The 17,962-nt window shown below is 44.1% G+C and overlaps 1 protein-coding gene across 4 annotated transcripts in view; it reads right to left on the reverse strand.

Annotated features, from left to right (window-relative positions):
- Nucleotides 1-13,011: 13,011 nt before the first annotated feature.
- The window catches only part of LNX2 (ligand of numb-protein X 2), a 90,810-nt gene continuing 85,859 nt past the window's right edge, over nt 13,012-17,962 (reverse strand). For 3 of the 4 annotated variants that reach the window (XM_074958858.1, XM_074958867.1, XM_074958875.1), the window contains exon 12: nt 13,014-15,270. In XM_074958858.1, coding sequence (XP_074814959.1) covers nt 15,135-15,270 — 136 coding nt within the window. In that variant the 3' untranslated portion in view covers nt 13,014-15,134. Of the gene's footprint in view, nt 15,271-17,962 lie in introns of all 4 variants that reach the window. The other variant, XM_074958885.1, reaches the window with a different exon arrangement.

A 17,962-nucleotide genomic window follows, 5' to 3' on the forward strand; every position in this document is an offset into this window, starting at 1 on the left:
TCCCTTGATTTCATAGGTCCATTCACGGGGAAATGGCTCATCTCTCGCATCATAAAGATAGCGAAGAGTGCAACAAGCCACAGTAATGAGGACAGCATTGATGACATTGCAATACAAATGGGTCTGTAGACACCTCCAACAGGATTTTCATCTACCAAAAGCACATGCAGCAACCACGCTACCCTTGATGAGAGTGTAATTAAACTGTCTTTCGCCAGGGCCTCTAAAATCCAGGTACAGTTTCTTAAGCCAAGGAAAAAAAGGAGTACATGTGGCCCAGAATAACAGTGGGGACAGTAACTCCATTTATGACAATATCATTTGGTGGGAATAGTGCCCATGAATGTAGACTCCCTATCAATGAAAAGCCCTGACACCATGAACTTTCTGAGTGCAGTTCACGTTGCTGTTCATAAATCACCCTCTTTAATCCATGAGGGTCTGCATAACACTGGAGTAGTACCCTTAGCAGTTTATGTACTCATATGCTCCTTGAGAAGGGCAAACTATAGGCACATAAGTCCCATCAATGGCCCTGGTGCAGTTTGGAAACCTCCATTCTCTCAAAGCCAGCAATTACCCCAGGAATATCTTTTATGCCCAACACCCTCAGGTACACTAAACACCTGATTGCCTCAGAAATGTCTGCCACCACTTTTCCCCCAGTCGACTTTGCAGCACCCAACTGGTTGGCAATCAACCTGTAGCAGTCTGGGGAGGCCAGCTTCCTCAAGGCGATAGCAGCCTGCTTCAGAACCAGCAAGGGTGCCCTCAGGCATGTCTTCATGCTAGTGTGTGAGGGCAAGCTGCTCACAAAGCTCCAGAAACGTGCTTTCTTCATGCAAAAGTTCTGGACCCACTGCTGGTCATCTCAGATCTGCAGGACCATGTGATTCCATCAGACTATGCTTGTGGCCCTGCACCAAACGCGCAGGTCTATGGAAGGGGCATCAGTGGCTAAACTGTGTACTGAGCAGATCAGCCAGTGCAAGTCTGCCGTGCCTGGGTACATCTCCTCCTCTGCTGCTTCCTCCTGCTCCATCCAAAGTGCTCTCAGGTGCCTTTGGTGGGTTGGAAAATGCTGCTGTAACGTCCACCAGTGCCTCAAGGAAGCTCTGCCCATTTCCTGACACAGGAGTGAAAACGCAAGCAAGAGACCTTCTTCAAAAGGGGCCTCCTCCAGGTTGCTCAGCAGGCTAGGTTGGCGGCTGGGCGTGTAACATGGATGGAGGGCAGCAAGGTTCTCCCACAGAGCACTACCTTCAAAGGACGAGAGCAGCCATGTTTCGGGAGGGTGCTAGGGAGTCTGAGATATGGTTGGTTTGACTCAGGTCTATGTGCTGCAGTGTGGGTGCCAGAACCCCAGATTTGAGCCTGGGCTAGAAAATTCTTAACATAAGGTTAAGAATCAGTGTAGACACTCAAGCCCTGGGTTCTCTAATGAGCATCAGCTGATGCGAGTCCCACTAACCCCAGGCTTACATTGTAGTGTAGATATGCCAAGTATCATGTGACTATCTGTCAGGTAGATAGTGCAAAGTTTTTGGCTCTGTGTGCGAGACCAGGCCTGGGACAGAACTGGCAGGCCGTGCTCCACAGAGATTAGCAGAAGGCAGCCACCTAGGGAAGAGCAGCAGTCAAAACTCCAGAGGGACCAACAGACATCCCTGTGAGGAGGGGGCTGCGGCAGGTGCCCAGGAGCAAGGTCTGTGGGAGACTTTGCAAGGGAGGTGCTATGAAGCCCAGGGAAAAGGTCCAGAAAGACCTTGGGAAGCCTGGTGTGAGGGTGAAGGATGAATACGGTTTTGTTTATAAACCAGTCCCTGCCATGTGGGGCTGGAACAGCAGCTGTGCAGCATGTGAATACCCGAGAGGCAGAGGACCAGAAACTGGGGCACAGCAGGGCATTCTCAGTGGGGACGAGGACATCCACCCTCTCCCAGGCCACACTGCCTTCTAGTGATGGAAGAGTGGCCCATGCAGTCGGCAGCATCTTATTTACGGAAGCAACAACTGGGTGGGACTTTTCCATCTGCCAATCCCTGTCGCTCTCTCTAGGGTTGAAATCATTAAAGCATTAGCCATGTGTATAGTGCTCGGGGGGACCCTTTGGGGAGCAGCTGCAGCAGGCGATCACCTGAGGGAGATGAAGGAGGGAGCAGAGCTGTAGCTGGGACTCTCACAGGCAAAAGGAATCTAGCGAAAGGGGTGAGGGCGCCATCATAGCCTCAGCTATTACTCGAGAGCTCTTGGAGACACTGGCCTGTGGTGTGTGGTGGGAAGCGTGAGCCCCAGGAGAGGAGCAGCACATCTGCCTACACTACAGGAGGAAGCACAGGTGGCCTTGCTGAGGCTCCCCAGATAATCTTCTGGCTTTGCTGCTGCTCTTTGTCCGTGCCAGTCCCTGTCCAAAGGGATCTGGTTATAAGTCTTCACGAAATTAAATGGTGACTACATGGCCCTGCCCCCAAGGCTCAGAGCAGGCTTGGGAGCTCTCAAAGGGAAATCATATTTGAGCAAGTGGTTGAAGTTCTTATGTTGCTCTGCACTAGTGACATTCCATTGTCCCTCAGTGACGGCCCTTCTTGGGACCGACGCTATGTCCCCGCTCCCAAAATGTTACTTAAAAAGGAAAAGGAGGTGGAGGGCAGGACCTCTGGACAGTTAAATATATTTAGTTATTTAGCATTGTACTTGAGTATCTTGCTTTTCATGTTAGCTTTCTCATGGGGGGTGGGAAGAATAAAAAAAGCCAGAGAATTTAAAAGTGAGGATGGAGGATATTTGCTAGTTCCAATACAGGTAGGAAACAAGATTTTCAAACCTGGGTACATAGTGTCAAACTCCTAAATCTACGACTAAGGCACATAAATAAGTGGCTTGATTTTTCAAAAGTGCTGATTGCCAGTGGGAGCTACCTGGCCCTTTGGGAAGTCAGGCCACTTAGTTAGATGTGCCTAATGCAGGGGTTCTCAGGACAAATTGTTTGGTGCCTCAGAGTGCGGCCACCAACTCTTGCTAGTGGCCACTCTCATACTTTTTCCTAAAATACTTAATTAGCTTTAGGAAAAACAAATAAATATGCACATTTACATGTCCAAATCATTGTCCTGTATTTATTGCTAGATAGGAAGTCTGCTGTGAAAAGTGATACTTGTATGTTTGTTAAGATCACTTTTCACAGCAGACTTACTAGCTAGCAGTAAACAAACATACAAGTATCACTTTTCACAGCAGACTTACTCCGCCCCGGCAAGCCTGGGGACAAATTAAGACCTGGATCTGGGGTTGGGGGTAGGCAGCAGGGGCCAGGAATGATGGGGTTGAGGGGGCTGGAGGAGACAGTGGGGGGCCAGAGCCTGAAGCCTTGAGACTGGGGGATGGGGATGGAGCCCGAAGGTGCATGGCCAGAGCCCAGGGCCAGCTCCTGTGCAGCCAGAGCCTGAAGCCCTGTGTCCAGAGTGTACCACCCCAAGGGTGAAGACCAAAGCCCCTGGGGAACTCACCAACTGCCTCCTCCTCCAGCACTGTGCCCCATCTGTCTCCAGAGGAGGGACAGGGCCCAACCCCTGCTTGCAGCCCCAACAGCCAATACCAAGGCGGTGCATCCAGGAACAACAGGGAAGGGGAGGGGCCGCTGCTTCCCTCTCCCCCCCCCCAAACACATCCCAGGGGGCTGCGGCTGCAAGAAAAGTCACTGGTGGCCGCATTTGAGAAATGCTGGTCTAGAGCGGCTTTGGAGCCTTTGAAGCACCCACTTCTTCAGTCTTGGTGCAAGTTTTCTAACATTTTGACTGGCAAGTATTGGCAAATGCAAAATCCTGGTTGGAATTGTACAGATATTACAATTCACGATTCTAAAATCCCATGGGAAGCAAGTCTAAGGGGAAAAACAATTGAAGACAGTTGGCCGTTTTTCAAAGAGACATTATTAAGGGTGCAAGAGCAAACTATCCCACTGTGTAGGAAAGATAAGAAGTAGGGCAAGACACCACCCTGGCTTAAGCAGGAGATCTTCAATGATCTAAAACTCAAAAAAGAGTCCTACAAAAAGTGGAAACTCAGTCAAATTACAAAGGCTGAATATAAACAAATAACACAAGTATGTAGGGACAAAATTAGAAATGCCAAGGCACAAAACGAGATCAAACTAGCTAGGGACATAAAGGGTAACAAGAAAACATTCTACAAATACATTAAAAGAAAGAGGAAGACCAAGGACAGAGTAGGCCAGTTACTCATTGAGGGGGGAAAGACAAATAACAGAAAATGTGAAAATGGCAGAGATGTTTAATGACTTCTTTGTTTCAGTTTTCACCAAGAAGGTTGGTGGCAATTGGATGTGTAACATAGTGAATGCCAGTGAAAATGAGGTAGAATCAGAGTCTAAAATAGGGAAAGAATAAGTCAACGAATAAGTCAAAAATTACTTAGACAAGTTAGACAAGTTAGACATCTTCAAATCACCAGGGCCTCATGAAATGCATCCTAGAATACTCAAGGAGCTGACTGAGGAGATATCTGAGCCATTAGCAATTATCTTTGAGAGGTTATGGAAGACGGGAGACATTACAGCAGACTGGAAAAGGACAAATATGGTGCCCATCTATAAAAAGGGAAATAAGGACAACCCAGGGAATTACAGACCAGTCAGCTTAACTTCTGTACCCGGAAAGATAATGGAGCAAATAATTAAAGCAATCAATTTGCAAACACCTCGAAGAATATGAGATGATAAGTAACAGTCAGCATGGATTTGTCAAGAACAAATTATGTCAAACCAACCTGATAGCTTTCTTTGACAGGGTAACAAGCCTTGTGGATAGGGGGGAAGCAGTAGATGTGGTATATCTTGACTTTAGTAAGGCTTTTGATACTGTCTCGCATGAACGTCTCATAAACAAACTAGGGAAATACAACCTAGATGGAGCTACTATAAAGTGGGTGCATAATTGGTTGGAAAATCGTTCCCAGAGAATAGTTATCAGTGGTTCACAGTCATGCTGGAAGGGCATATCGAATGGGGTCCCACAGGGATCGGTTCTGTTCATTATCTTCATTAATATTTAGATAATGGCATAGAGAGTACACTTATAATGTTTGCAGATGATACCAAGCTGGGTGGGGTTGCAAGTGATTTGGAGGATAGGATTAAAATTCAAAATGATCTGGACAAACTGGAGAAATGGTCTGAAGTAAATAAGATGAAATTCAATAAGGACTAATGCAAAGTACTCCACTTAGGAAGAAACAATCAGTTGCACACATACAAAATGGGAAATGACTGCCTAGGTAGGAGTACTGCGGAAAGGGATCCGGGGGTCATAGTGGATCACAAGCTTAATATGAAAAAAGCAAACATCATTCTGGGATGTATTATCAGGAGTGTTGTGAGCAAGACACAAGAAGTAATTCTTCCACTCTACTCCACGCTGATTAGGCCTCAGCTGGAGTATTGTGTCCAGTTCTGGGCACCACGTTTCAAGAAAGATGTGGACAAATTGGACAAAGTCAAGAGAAGAGCAACAAAAATGATTAAAGGTCTAGAAAACATGACCTATGAAGGAAGATTGAAACAATTGGGTTTGTTTAGTCTGGAGAAGAGAAGACTGAGAGGGGACATAACAGTTTTCAAGTGCATAAAAGATTGTTACAAGGAGGAGGGAGAAAAATTGCCCAGTATTCCACCTATAGACAAGAGTTTGCAGATAAAAAGATGCGTATGACCCACTTTTGGTCGAACTACATTCCTCTTTCATGATCTTTGAACTCAGGTACTCAAGAAAACCGTATTTCACCAAAATATACCTTTTGAAGTATTGCAGGTTTTACACCACATTCACTCTCATGGTATCCTAATGCCTCACGGCAGGGACATGCTGGCTGCTGCTTCCTGAAGCTCCCATTGGCTGGGAACGGCGAACTGTGGCTACTGGGAGCTGCAGGGGGCCGTGCCTGTGGACAGTTAACGTAAACAAAGTGTCTCGCGGTCTGCCAGCAGATTACCCTGGTGGGCCATGTGCCAAAGTTGTCGACCTCTGGTATATGTACTATCCTAATTCTTAGTCTTGAGAGGCTGGGGCACTAAGCAACTCTGTACTCACACCCTATGTGTTATTGTAATAATCTTTGTACAAAATATGCCTTGGGAGGTATCATTTGAAAACTAATAACTCACTGATCATTAATATTCTTGGGTGATGTGTATAATGCTGGAATTATGACTGAAGTATGTGTAAACCAAGTATATCAGAGGGAGTTGTTAAACAGGTCCATCTTTGACAAAGTAATGTAGATTTGATTCTCTGACGAGCCTGATATTCAGGCAAAGACAATGAAGGTCCATATTTACATATAAAGCAAAAACAAGACCATCGAGACAGCAGGGGAGATTGCTGAAATGCAAATTGTTCTGTTTCCTGCCAACTCAAGTGGGGGAAGAAAGAGCATGGAGCTTCCTTCACCACCAGACTCCATGTTGCCGTCCTCATAGCTTAAATAAAGTTTACTTTGGGGGATAACAATCAGAAGAATCTATTACAAAGGTTTACTGATCTATAAAGACAGGGGGGCTGAACCTCAAGTGATGCTTGGTTGTTTGAAAAGTGTGAATTGGGAGTGCTTTGTTCCAGATGAGCCTTGAGTGGGCCTGACTGTTATAAAAAAGCAGTCAGCTGCGAACAGCAGAGAGGCTAACAGAGGGAGTTTGCCTGGGAGTTCACCTGGGGAGAGCCCACCCTGAGGCTTTCGTCTTGCAGACTTCTCTGAGTAGTTACCACAACACCTGAGGAAGCTCTTAGAAGGAAGGTAATATGGATAGTGAGAGTTCAACTGTTGTTACCTGCACAGGATGTGCCATGTTTGTCTTTCTTCCACAGGACAGAAGCGACTTTACCTGTACAAAGTGCAAGGTGGTCTCCATATTGGAAGAGAAGGTTCAAGGTCTGGAGAAACAAGTATCAACCCTGCGTTGCATAAGAGAAACTGAAGATTTCCTAGACAGACGTCAGGATATGCTTCTACGGGCACAACATTCTGAAGATTCAGAGCAGGCTGTGCAGGGGGGACAGAAGGACGGTGAAGAAATTTGGCAGCATGTGACCCCCAGAAGAAGAAAGGGGAGCATCCATGTACCAGCAATGCAGATATAGGTAAGCAACCGTTTTCATGTTCTCTCCACAGGTACTAATGAGGAGTGTGGACTAGATGATACATCTGAGGGAAGGGAGCAGAAAGAGACTCCGTCGATTGGAAGGCATGAGATGCACTGTCTTAGGGAAGGGAGTTCCACGACCACCACTCCCAAGAGAAGGAGGCAGGTGGTGGTGGTCGGGGACTCCCGCCTCAGGGGGACTGAGTCATCTATCTGCTGCCCTGACCAGGAAAACCGAGAAGTCTGCTGCTTGCCAGGAGCTAGGATTCACGATGTGACGGAGACACTGCCGAGACTCATCAAGCCCTCGGATCGCTACCCCTGCCTACTTCTCCACGTGGGCACCAATGATACTGCCAAGAATGACCTTGAGTGGATCACTGCAGGCTACGTGGCTCTGGGAATAAGGATAAAGGAGTTTGAGGCACAAGTGGTGTTCTTGTCCATCCTCCCTGTGGAAGGAAAAGGCCCGGGTAGAGACCATTGAATCGTGGAAGTCAACGAATGGCTACACAGATGGTGTTGGAGAGAAGGCTTTGGATTCTTTGACCACGGGATGGTGTTCCAAGAAGGAGGAGTGCTAGGCAGAGACGGGATCCACCTAACGAAGAGAGGGAAGAGCATCTTCGCGAGCAGGCTGGCTAACCTAGTGAGGAGGTCTTTAAACTAGGTTCACCAGGGGAAGGAGACCAAAGCCCTGAGGTAAGTGGGGAAGTCGGGAGGAAGCACGAGCAGGAGAGCGCAAGAGGGGAGGGCTCCTGCCTCATAGTGAGAAAGCAGGATGATCAGCAAGTGCCTATACACAAATGCAAGAAGCCTGGGAAACAAGCAGGGAGAACTGGAAGTCCTGGCACAGTCAAGGAATTATGATGTAATTGGAGCAACAGAGACTTGGTGGGATAACTCACATGACTGGAGTACTGTCATGGATGTATATAAACTGTTCGGGAAGGACAGGCAGGGCAGAAAAGATGTGGGAGTTGCATTGTATGTAAGAGAGCAGTATGACTGCTCAGAGCTCCGATATGAAACTGCAGAAAAACCTGAGAGTCTCTGGGTTAAGTTTAGAAGTATGGGCAACAAGGGTGATGTTGTGGTGGGAGTCTGCTATAGACCACCAGACCAGGGGGATGAGGTGGATGAGGCTTTCTTCTGGCAACTAATGGAAGTTACTAGATAGCAGGCCCTGGTTCTCATGGGAGACTTCAATCACCCTGATATCTGCTGGGAGAGCAATACAGCGGTGCACAGACAATCCAAGAAGTTTTTGGAAAGTTTAGGTGACAATTTCCTGGTGCAAGTGCTGGAGGAACCAACTAGGGGCAGAGCTCTTCTTGACCTGCTGCTCACTAACCGGGAAGAATTAGTAGCGGAAGCAAAAGTGGATGGGAACCTGGGAGGCAGTGACCATGAGATGGTCGAGTTCAGGAACCTGACACAAGGAAGAAAGGAGAGCATCAGAATATGGACGCTGGACTTCAGAAAAGCAGACTTTGACTCCCTCAGGGAACTGATGAGCAGGATCCCCTGGGAGAATAACAGGAGGAGGAAAGGAGTCTAGGAGAGCTGGCTGTATTTTAAAGAATCCTTATTGAGGTTACAGGAACAAACCATCCCGATGTGTAGAAAGAATAGTAAATATGGCAGGCGACCAGCTTGGCTTAACAGGGAAATCCTTGCTGATCTTAAACACAAAAAAGAAGCTTACAAGAAGTGGAAGATTGGACAGATGACCAGGGAGGAGTCTAAAAATATTGCTCAGGCATGCAGGAATGAAATCAGGAAGGCCAAAATCACACTTGTAGTTGCAGCTAGCAAGAGATGTTAAGAGTAACAAGAAGGGTTTCTTCAGGTATGTTAGCAACAAGAAGAAAGTCAAGGAAAGTGTAGGCCCCTTACTGAATGAGGGAGGCAACCTAGTGACAGAGGATGTGGAAAAAGCTAATGTCCTCAATGCGTTTTTTGCCTCTGTCTTCACGAACAAGGTCAGCTCCAAGACTGCTGCACTGGGCAGCACAGCATGGGGAGGAGGTGATCAGCCGTCCGTGGAGAAAGAAGTGATTTGGGACTATTTAGAAAAGCTAGACGAGCACGAGTCCATGGGGCTGGATGCACTGCAGCCGAGGGTGCTAAAGGAGTTGGCGGATGTGATTGCAGAGCCATTAGCCATTATCTTTGAAAACTCATGGCAATCAGGGGAGGACCCGGCTGACTGGGAAAAGGCTAATGTAGTGCCCATCTTTAAAAAAGGGAAGGAGAAGGATCCTGGGAACTACAGGCCAGTCAGCCTGACCTCAGTCCCTGGAAAAATCATGGAGCAGGTCCTCAAAGAATCAATTCTGAAGCTCTTAGAGGAGAGTAAAGTGATCAGGAACAGTCAGCATGGATTCACCAAGGGCAAGTCATGCCTGACTAATCTAATTGCCCTCTATGACGAGATACCTGGCTCTGTGGATGAGGGGAAAGCAGTGGATGTGTTATACCTTGACTTTAGCAAATCTTTTGACACGGTCTCCCACAGTATTCTTGCCAGCAAGTAGTATGGGCTGGATGAATGGACTATAATGTAGATAGAAAGCTGGCTAGATCGTCGGGCTCAATGGCTAGTGATCAATGGCTCCATGTCTAGCTGGCAGCCGGTATCAAGCGGAGTGCCCCAAGGGTCGGTCCTGGGGCCAGTTTTGTACAATATCTTCATTAATGATCTGGAGGATGGCGTGGACTGCACCCTCAGCAAATTTGCAGATGACACTAAACTGGGAGGAGAGGTAGATACGCTGGAGGGTAGGGATAGGATACAGAGGGACGTAGACAAATTGGAGGATTGGGCCAAAAGAAATCTAATGAGGTTCAACAAAGACAAGTGCAGAGTCCTGCACTTAGGATGGAAGAATTCCATGCACTGCTACAGACTAGGGACCGAATGGCTAGGCAGCAGTTCTACAGAAAAGGACCTAGGGGTTACAGTGGATGAGAAGCTGGATATGAGTCAGCAGTGTGCCCTTTTTGCCAAGAAGGCTAACGGCATTTTGGGCTGTATATGGAGGGGCATTGCCAGCAGATCGAGGGACATGATCGTTCCCGTCTTTGACATTGGTGAGGCCTCATCTGGAGTATTGTGTCCAGTTCTGGGCCCCACACTATAAGAAGGATATGGAAAAATTGGAAAGCATCCAGCGGACGGCAACGAAAATGATTAGGGGACTGGAACACATGACTTATGAGGAGAGGCTGAGGGAACTGGGATTGCTTAGTTTGCGGAAGAGAAGAATGAGGGGGGATTTGATAGCTGCTTTCAACTACCTGAAAGGGGGTTCCAAAGAGGATGGATCTAGACTGTTCTCAGTGATAGCAGATGACAGAACGAGGAGTAATGGTCTCAAGTTGTAGTGGGGGAGGTTTAGGTTGGATATTAGGAAAAACTTTTTCACTAGGAGGGTGGTGAAGCACTGGAATGTGTTACCTAGGGAGGTGGTGGAATCTCCTTCCTTTGAGGTTTTTAAGGTCAGGCTTGACAAAGCCCTGGCTGGGATGATTTAGTTGGGGATTGGTCCTGCTTTGAGCAGGGGGATGGACTAGATGACCTCCTGCGGTCCCTTCCAATCCTAATATTCTATGATAAGCAACTGAATCAACTGATTGTATACAATATTATGGTATTATAAGAGTGTATAGTGTGTGTTTTTTTCTGACAGAAAATGATACACTGGTGATTAATATCATTGTGAAATGTATGGTATTAACACAATGTAAGAGTTATGGATATTCACTGATATTAGGCTGTACAGTCTGCCCAGATACAAGGGAGTGTCACAGCCATCTACCTGTGTCCTATGTAAATTAAGCATGGTGGAATCAGAAACAATATAAGCCCCATTTACATTGAAATCATACAGGGCAGGAAACCCATAGGAAGGGAAGAACAGCATGAGGTCATCCTGCCTCTTGAAATAAAGAAATTGAACTTTGGAAGATATAAGCAAGGACAGAAGCCATCTTTGGCATCCATCACTAGACAGACACAAGAGGCCAGAGCTCTTGTAAGCTGAGAAAGATGGGTCCTTCCACCAAGAGGGGGAAAAGAGGGATAAGTCTTTGGAACTAAATATAGGTGAGAAACGTGCTTAGGTAAAAATCTTTCGCCTAAGGAGACAAGGGAAGCCAGCACCTTGTACTTTTGTGGAAGATTTTGACTGAAAGTCAGCCATGGCTGGGAGGAAGCGTTGGTCAGAGAAGCCATCTTGAACAAGGCCTGTACCTTGCTAAATTAAGTTTTAGACTTTTAGATGAGTGTTTTCATTTATTTGTTTGTAACCTGTTTTAACTTTATTCCTTATACTTGAATTCACTATAGCCACTGTATATTTTGTTAACAAATTTAGTTAGTTTAAAACCAGCTTGGTGCTGTGTTTAAAAGGTAGGGTGTGTTCAGACAAGTTAAGTTAATAAACTGTGATGTGTTCCTGTGTCTGTAGAGGAACAAATGAACCAGATTATTTCTCTGAACTGTCCAGGGGATTGGGAGTGTGTTGGGGCCACCCTGCAAGTAGTAACCAAGGCTGGTGGAAGCCAGAGTGGGGCTGTAAACAGGCTGCTGGGGACAGAGCTATTGACCCCACCGACACACAGGTGTGATCTGCATGCTTGTAGGCTGGTTGTGAGCATCCCAGGCTGGGAGCTACAGCAGTGAGGCATTGTAAGGCACCTATGGATGCAGGGCAAGGGTGACACAACCCCTTACTGGTCTGGAATTGCTTCCCAGAACTTGACAGAGGCCCAGGCACATAATATGAATATGAAGAGAAAAATATCTTCAGTATTTAACTAGACTCAAGTGAAGATCACTGTGGTGAAACTTACCTTGTTTACAATATTGTTTGCGACACAACAAATCTGGAAAGTGGGTTTAGATTTTCATTGCATTTGCATGCATTTTACAAGAACTTTCAGTTTTGCGATATTGAATTTTTCCCTCAGTTGTTCTTGATTAAACAGAAGTTGATCCAGTGAAATCATGAACCTGCAGATTTTGCTTCACTAGTATGCCAGAAGGCAAAATAAACTGCTTTATAATCTTAGCTAAAGATCCATATGATTGCTTAGGCTGTTACTTATGGGAAGACAAAGTATACAGATTACTAGGTCTAGGACCTAATGGAATGGATGCATGTGTGTTCAGATGCAGCAGCTACATCAGTCTATACATCAGAATCCTTACCCTTTCACTTTCACACTAGACAGATGTACCAGAGTTGATGTATTGGCAAATTCTGCAGATCTTTTTCTTTTTTCAGGTAATCTTTTATCCAGTGTAAGGCTTCCTTAACCTTCTATCTACTGGGCCATGTCCTATCAAGAACCACAATCTAGGATCTGGCCCAGCACATCTAGTGAGGGCTTAACCAGATCTTTAAACGGTTGCTCTTCACCTTCCTTACAAAGAATGACTCCTGCTTGAGGGAATAAAGCTGCCTTTTCAGCAAGGTTGGGTAGTGTTTCCCTGTGCCAAACCTGGCTCATGGCAGGGTCCTCCTGATGATCAGCACTAGCTGGTATCAGAAAGAAATTGCCCTGGTGGTAGAGTACTAGAATGTGTGGGTTTTCCATCATCTTCTGAAGGTTTTTGACATTACCCACTGCTGGAATACGAGTGGGACAGATAACTGAGGTGTTCCAGTCTGATGAGTCTCATGTTCCTATTTTCTTATGCATGTGCTCTGAGATTTTTCTGTAAAGTTCTATAACTGTAACTTGTGATTAACTAGAGAGAGAAATATATCCCTAAATTGAAGGTGATGAATTAATTTATATACATTCTTTGTAAAGAGACACAATACTGAGTTAAAATGGGTAGAATGGACTTTTATTTTCATTCATTCTTCAAGAATACCACACAATTAGATAGCAACATCTGAAAAAAAATCTTGAAATAATTTAAAACAGAAGGCACAGAAGAATAAACCCGATAAACTAACCACAAGATCATAAGAGAACCCCCCCCAAAAAACATTGGGGCCCCTTCGGAACAAGTTTCTGTCACAAGACATTGTGATCAAAAGCTATTGCCCAGTGGAACAAAACATATAGCACAACGTAAGCTTAACCATGCTTTCATGATACAAAAGAAAAAAAAAGGGTAAGAGTTTGATTTTTGCTCAGATTTTGAATAGGATGTCACTTCAAATGAAATATTTTAAATTCAACACACCGGTCAATATATTTCCTAAATGCTATGCAAAGATGTAGTTGGCAAAACTTGTTCTCATCTCAGCTAGGGATATCAAAGAAATGTAGCCTCTGACTGCTTCAAAAACAAATATTCTCTATACAGTAATATACTGCATGGGCGACTGAGTTGTGTCCTGATAGTGTGAAAGCAAACAAACATCATACACCACAGAGAGGAATAAAACTACTTCAGTCATAAGAGCTTTTACATTTTTTGCAAGAGATGGTAGCTTTATTTTTTAAACAAAGCTACTGGAATCAGTGACATGCGATAATATGCCCCAATAGTATAGCCGCTAAATCTGAAAATAAAGTTCATGCTTCACAATTGAAATATGCAGTGATTATGAAATACATTCGCTGATAATTAATACCATCATTATTACAATAGAGAGGTCATTCATAAATTAGTTCAGATTCTGAACTTGGTTTCTAAATGGAACGCTTTTTCAAGTACGCAGAACATTAACAATGTACAGATTTTGCTCCAGATCAGCTCATTAGTTGGTGTGCTTTTACAAAAGGACGCTTATCCTGCAAACGTTATGGACAAAGCAAAACCTGCAAGTGATAGGTTTGCTTTAAAAATGCTAAACATAATTAAAAGATATAAAATATTATAGTTGTCAACAACTGAGTGGCAAATGTTTGCCAAAGAAAAATGATTTCTCAAATACAAGACAGATCTTTTCAGCATGTTATACCAAGGCATTTGTCAGCAAGTAACAGAATAAGTAAAACTTTGCAGCTCCTTTTGCGCTTGGAGTCCCACCTCCTTGCTTTTAAACGGTAATGTATACGGTCATAAACAGCTTTCTTCTTTTTTTTTTAAATACCTCTCTGATTTACAGGTTGAGTCACAATAATGTTTCTACACAAGAATAAAAAGAGCTACTGACAATCACAATATAAACTGTAGAAATGGTTTTAGTAAAAATGTTCATCAAAATTTTCTGACATAGGAAAACATTCATTTGGAAAGTAAACTCTAATACAGCAGGCCGTTCGATCAGAGGTGACCTGGGCATTTTTATTGTTGCCAGCATTCTGACTGATTACTTCCATATTCCTTTGCATTATAGGATACAAACTTTGTAATATATTAAATCATTTTCTAGCAAAGAGTCCGATTATTGCACTTTATAAAAATTCCAGTAACATCAGGCTTTTGTCCTACTCTTTTGTGAACACTGATGACCTGCAACAAAAACCATGGGACCAAACCCTTTCTTCTGAGTAAGGCAGGTCCTTGAATGGTTTTAACATACTGGAACAAACTGAAAATATTTACAAACAATGAAAAATGCATTCCTTTTTACACCAATTTTGATTCACAGCAGCAACGGGTAGGACTTTAATTGCATTACTGACATGAACCTTCTCTCAAGGAGAGAGTACATAGCTTACCATTTTATGTTTCAATTTGGAAAAAATACTAGGAGAAACCAGAAATACCACAGAATTCTTCTGCTCACTGTCAGAATATTACTGTCTGGGAAGGCTTAATGACAATAACACCTTAATGTGCATGTGCCAGCTCTTAAACAATGAGCACAATAAACTTGGTAGATATGGCTGTTTCAAGATGGCAACATACGTACAGTAAAGAGGTTGAGAATGCCCCCCTTTAAAAAAATGAACGTGGCAGTTTTTGGCCCTGCTTATTACCAGCTGTATCAGTAGAAAAAAAAATGGAGGCTTTGTTCCAGCCATGTAGAAAATCAGCTGCTCGAACCAAAGCTGTTTTACAAATCTATATGAGGCTTCCAGGCCAGCAAACAACAGTCAAAGTCACTTTGTTCCTCTGCTCCTTCAGCATAGGAACTAGTGAGGAATGGCTCATGCCCACTGTGGATAGTCCATTTACAGCGACAATCATGTCACCACACCTAAAAAAGGAAACAAAATGGAAAGCAGCTGATGAACAGTGATAGTGCACAACAACTAACACAACAATGAGTAACAGACGGCATTTCATAGTTAGGGCCTCAGGTTTCTGTTGGACTTGAAGTTCAGCTGCAAGAGCTAAAAGCATTCAATTAAAAAAATGAAGTCTGACCGCCCATTGTTAAATAGTATGGGGAATTCTTGAACCCCTGGGGTTCAGCTCTGGCGTAATTCCAACACTAGCTTTAAGAGTTTGCCTGTGGAAAGTTACCAGGATTGATGCAAGAGTGGGAGAGGGAGAGAGAAAAAGTAATCATTTACCAGGGCTAAGTAGGGGATAATAAAAAAAAAATTATATATATGCAGACTTATAATATAAATGTTTATATGATAAAAATATATATATATATGTTTATAGGGTTAACACACAAATTTACATATGATTTGCAATTATTGTAGCTGGAAAAAGCAGTGACACCTATACTGAAGATTGCTCAACACTTTCCAACATAAGACCCTGTTTTCCGTTGCTTATAACTTTACCTAACTTAACCATTCAAGCTAAAGTTTCCCATGCCAGGTGTCTGCCTCAGTGTGTGTGTGTGTGTGTAGCCTGAATGGCTAAGTTTTGTAAAGTTACACACACACACACACTCTCTCTCTCTCTATGAGGCAGACACCCGGCATGGGAAACTTTAACTTGAATGGTTAAGTCTGGTAAAGTGTATATATAGGAAAGTTTCAACTAAAATGGTTCAACTATTTCCAAAAATGAGGTTAAGGGAAAATACGTTGTTTTGCCCATGTTAAAAAAATTCCTACAACCATTTCGTTGAGAAGATCTACTGTCCCCACTCTTTGGAGCGGGGATTTAAAATTAGGCAGGGAAAGCACCTTTCGCCATCCATGTGAAAATTTGCCCAAATTTGGTCAAGTTATCAACATCTGAAAAATCTCAGTTTGTACATGCTTGGTAGAGACTTGTTTGAGTTTACCAGCTACAGTCTCTTTAGATTCTTTCTGCACTCAGCATGCTCTATCTCAGCGGTTCGCAAACTGTGGGTTGGGACCCCAAAGTGGGTTGGGACCCAATTAAAAAGCCAACCTCCGGGCTGGCTTAGAGTTGCTGAGGCCTGGAGCCAAAGTCGAAGCACGAGCTCCACCGCCGGGGCCGAAGCCCTAGGGCTTCAACCCTGGACAGCTGGGCTAGGTTACAGGCCTCTATCCCCACACTGCTCCTATCTGTGACTTGACAGTATATGTTCTATTCCCACAGGGCTACTGAGCATGCTTCAGCACTGCGTTGCAGGGGATGAGCAGTAATTTCCCTGCAATTGTTTCTCCTGAATACTGGGGACACCAGAATTCTCTGTCCTTTATTCTCAATATTCCTTTTGCTCCTGTATAGGCAGGGTAGGAGAAAGCAGCCTGACTCAGAGTGGTGAGGAGCAGAGCGAGGGGGAAGAACATTTCCTAACTTTTAAGGTTGCAAAGTCAAGAACTCAATGCTCTTTTAATATAGTTGTTTTTAATGTAATTGTATATTAAAATAAAAATAGCAACTTATAGTACCATATAACAAAAATACCGTATGCTTAAGAGCCTGAGAATGTTATTTTATTTGATATTTAAGGGCCTTTAAAACTTGTTAGGATACTGGTATACAGTCTTAACGCGTATGAGCAGGGAAACCCTATTCTCAGGAATAAGGCATGCAGAATGATAAAATGAATTTTCTTCTTAAGCTACTTTGTAACAAAATAGAAATAGAGAGATTATTGCATAGTAAACCTCCAAGAGTCATACAGAGCTCCGAAAACCACACAGCGTCACTCTTAGTAGCTTAGCTATTGCTATGATTTGAGTCATAAGATGGCCTCTAGTCACCGCCATGTCATTGGAAACATGCATTAAGCTGTTCTGAAAATAAATTAAGCCTTCCTCATTTTGTAATCATCACATGATTCATATCTACCCTGTATGTAAAACAAATATGGTACCATCTTCTACTCATGTTATCAAACCTTTGTAATGTCCAATTTACAAACAAGGGAAGCTTTAATAGGCATTTCAAATCCTGCATCTGGAGGGACCCTAAATTCAGCCAAAATGAACACCCCAAATGCCAGATTTGCGGATCCTCTTAAAGTGCCAGATTTGAAAATTGGAACCTGCATGTTGATTGCCTCTCACAGTGATCTTGACTAGATACTGCTTTAGCCTCTCCTCCACCTGCTTCCTCACTTCTCTATTATAAAATGAAGTCCTCTAGCTTTTGTAATCCTCCTCGAAGTAGGCAGAGAGCATTATACAACATGTTCACTTCCCTACTCTAGGCTCCAAATCCTGGGCAAGACATTTCCCCCCTATGCTGGGTCTTGGCCTAATGGAGGAGTCAAGGAATCAGTAGAGGTGATGGGGGAGATGGGTCAGATCAGCACCACTGGCTGATGGTGGAACGTGTTTCCAGAGAAAGGTGGGGGAAGGAAGAATGACTGGGAGTAGGTGCTCCCACAAGTTCTGACTGATCCCACTTTCCCCAGCCAAAAATCCTTCTGACTTCTCAGCACTGTACCTAGTAGACTTGCCAAGCTGCTTTAGGGAGTTGGTCAGCTCCCAAAAAACACCTGGATATTAGTCAGTGTTCCAAGGATTATATGTAATTTAATGAATCACTTCATGCAATATGCCTTA

This window comes from Natator depressus, chromosome 1, assembly GCF_965152275.1.
Source record: "Natator depressus isolate rNatDep1 chromosome 1, rNatDep2.hap1, whole genome shotgun sequence".
Taxonomy (NCBI): domain Eukaryota; kingdom Metazoa; phylum Chordata; order Testudines; family Cheloniidae; genus Natator; species Natator depressus.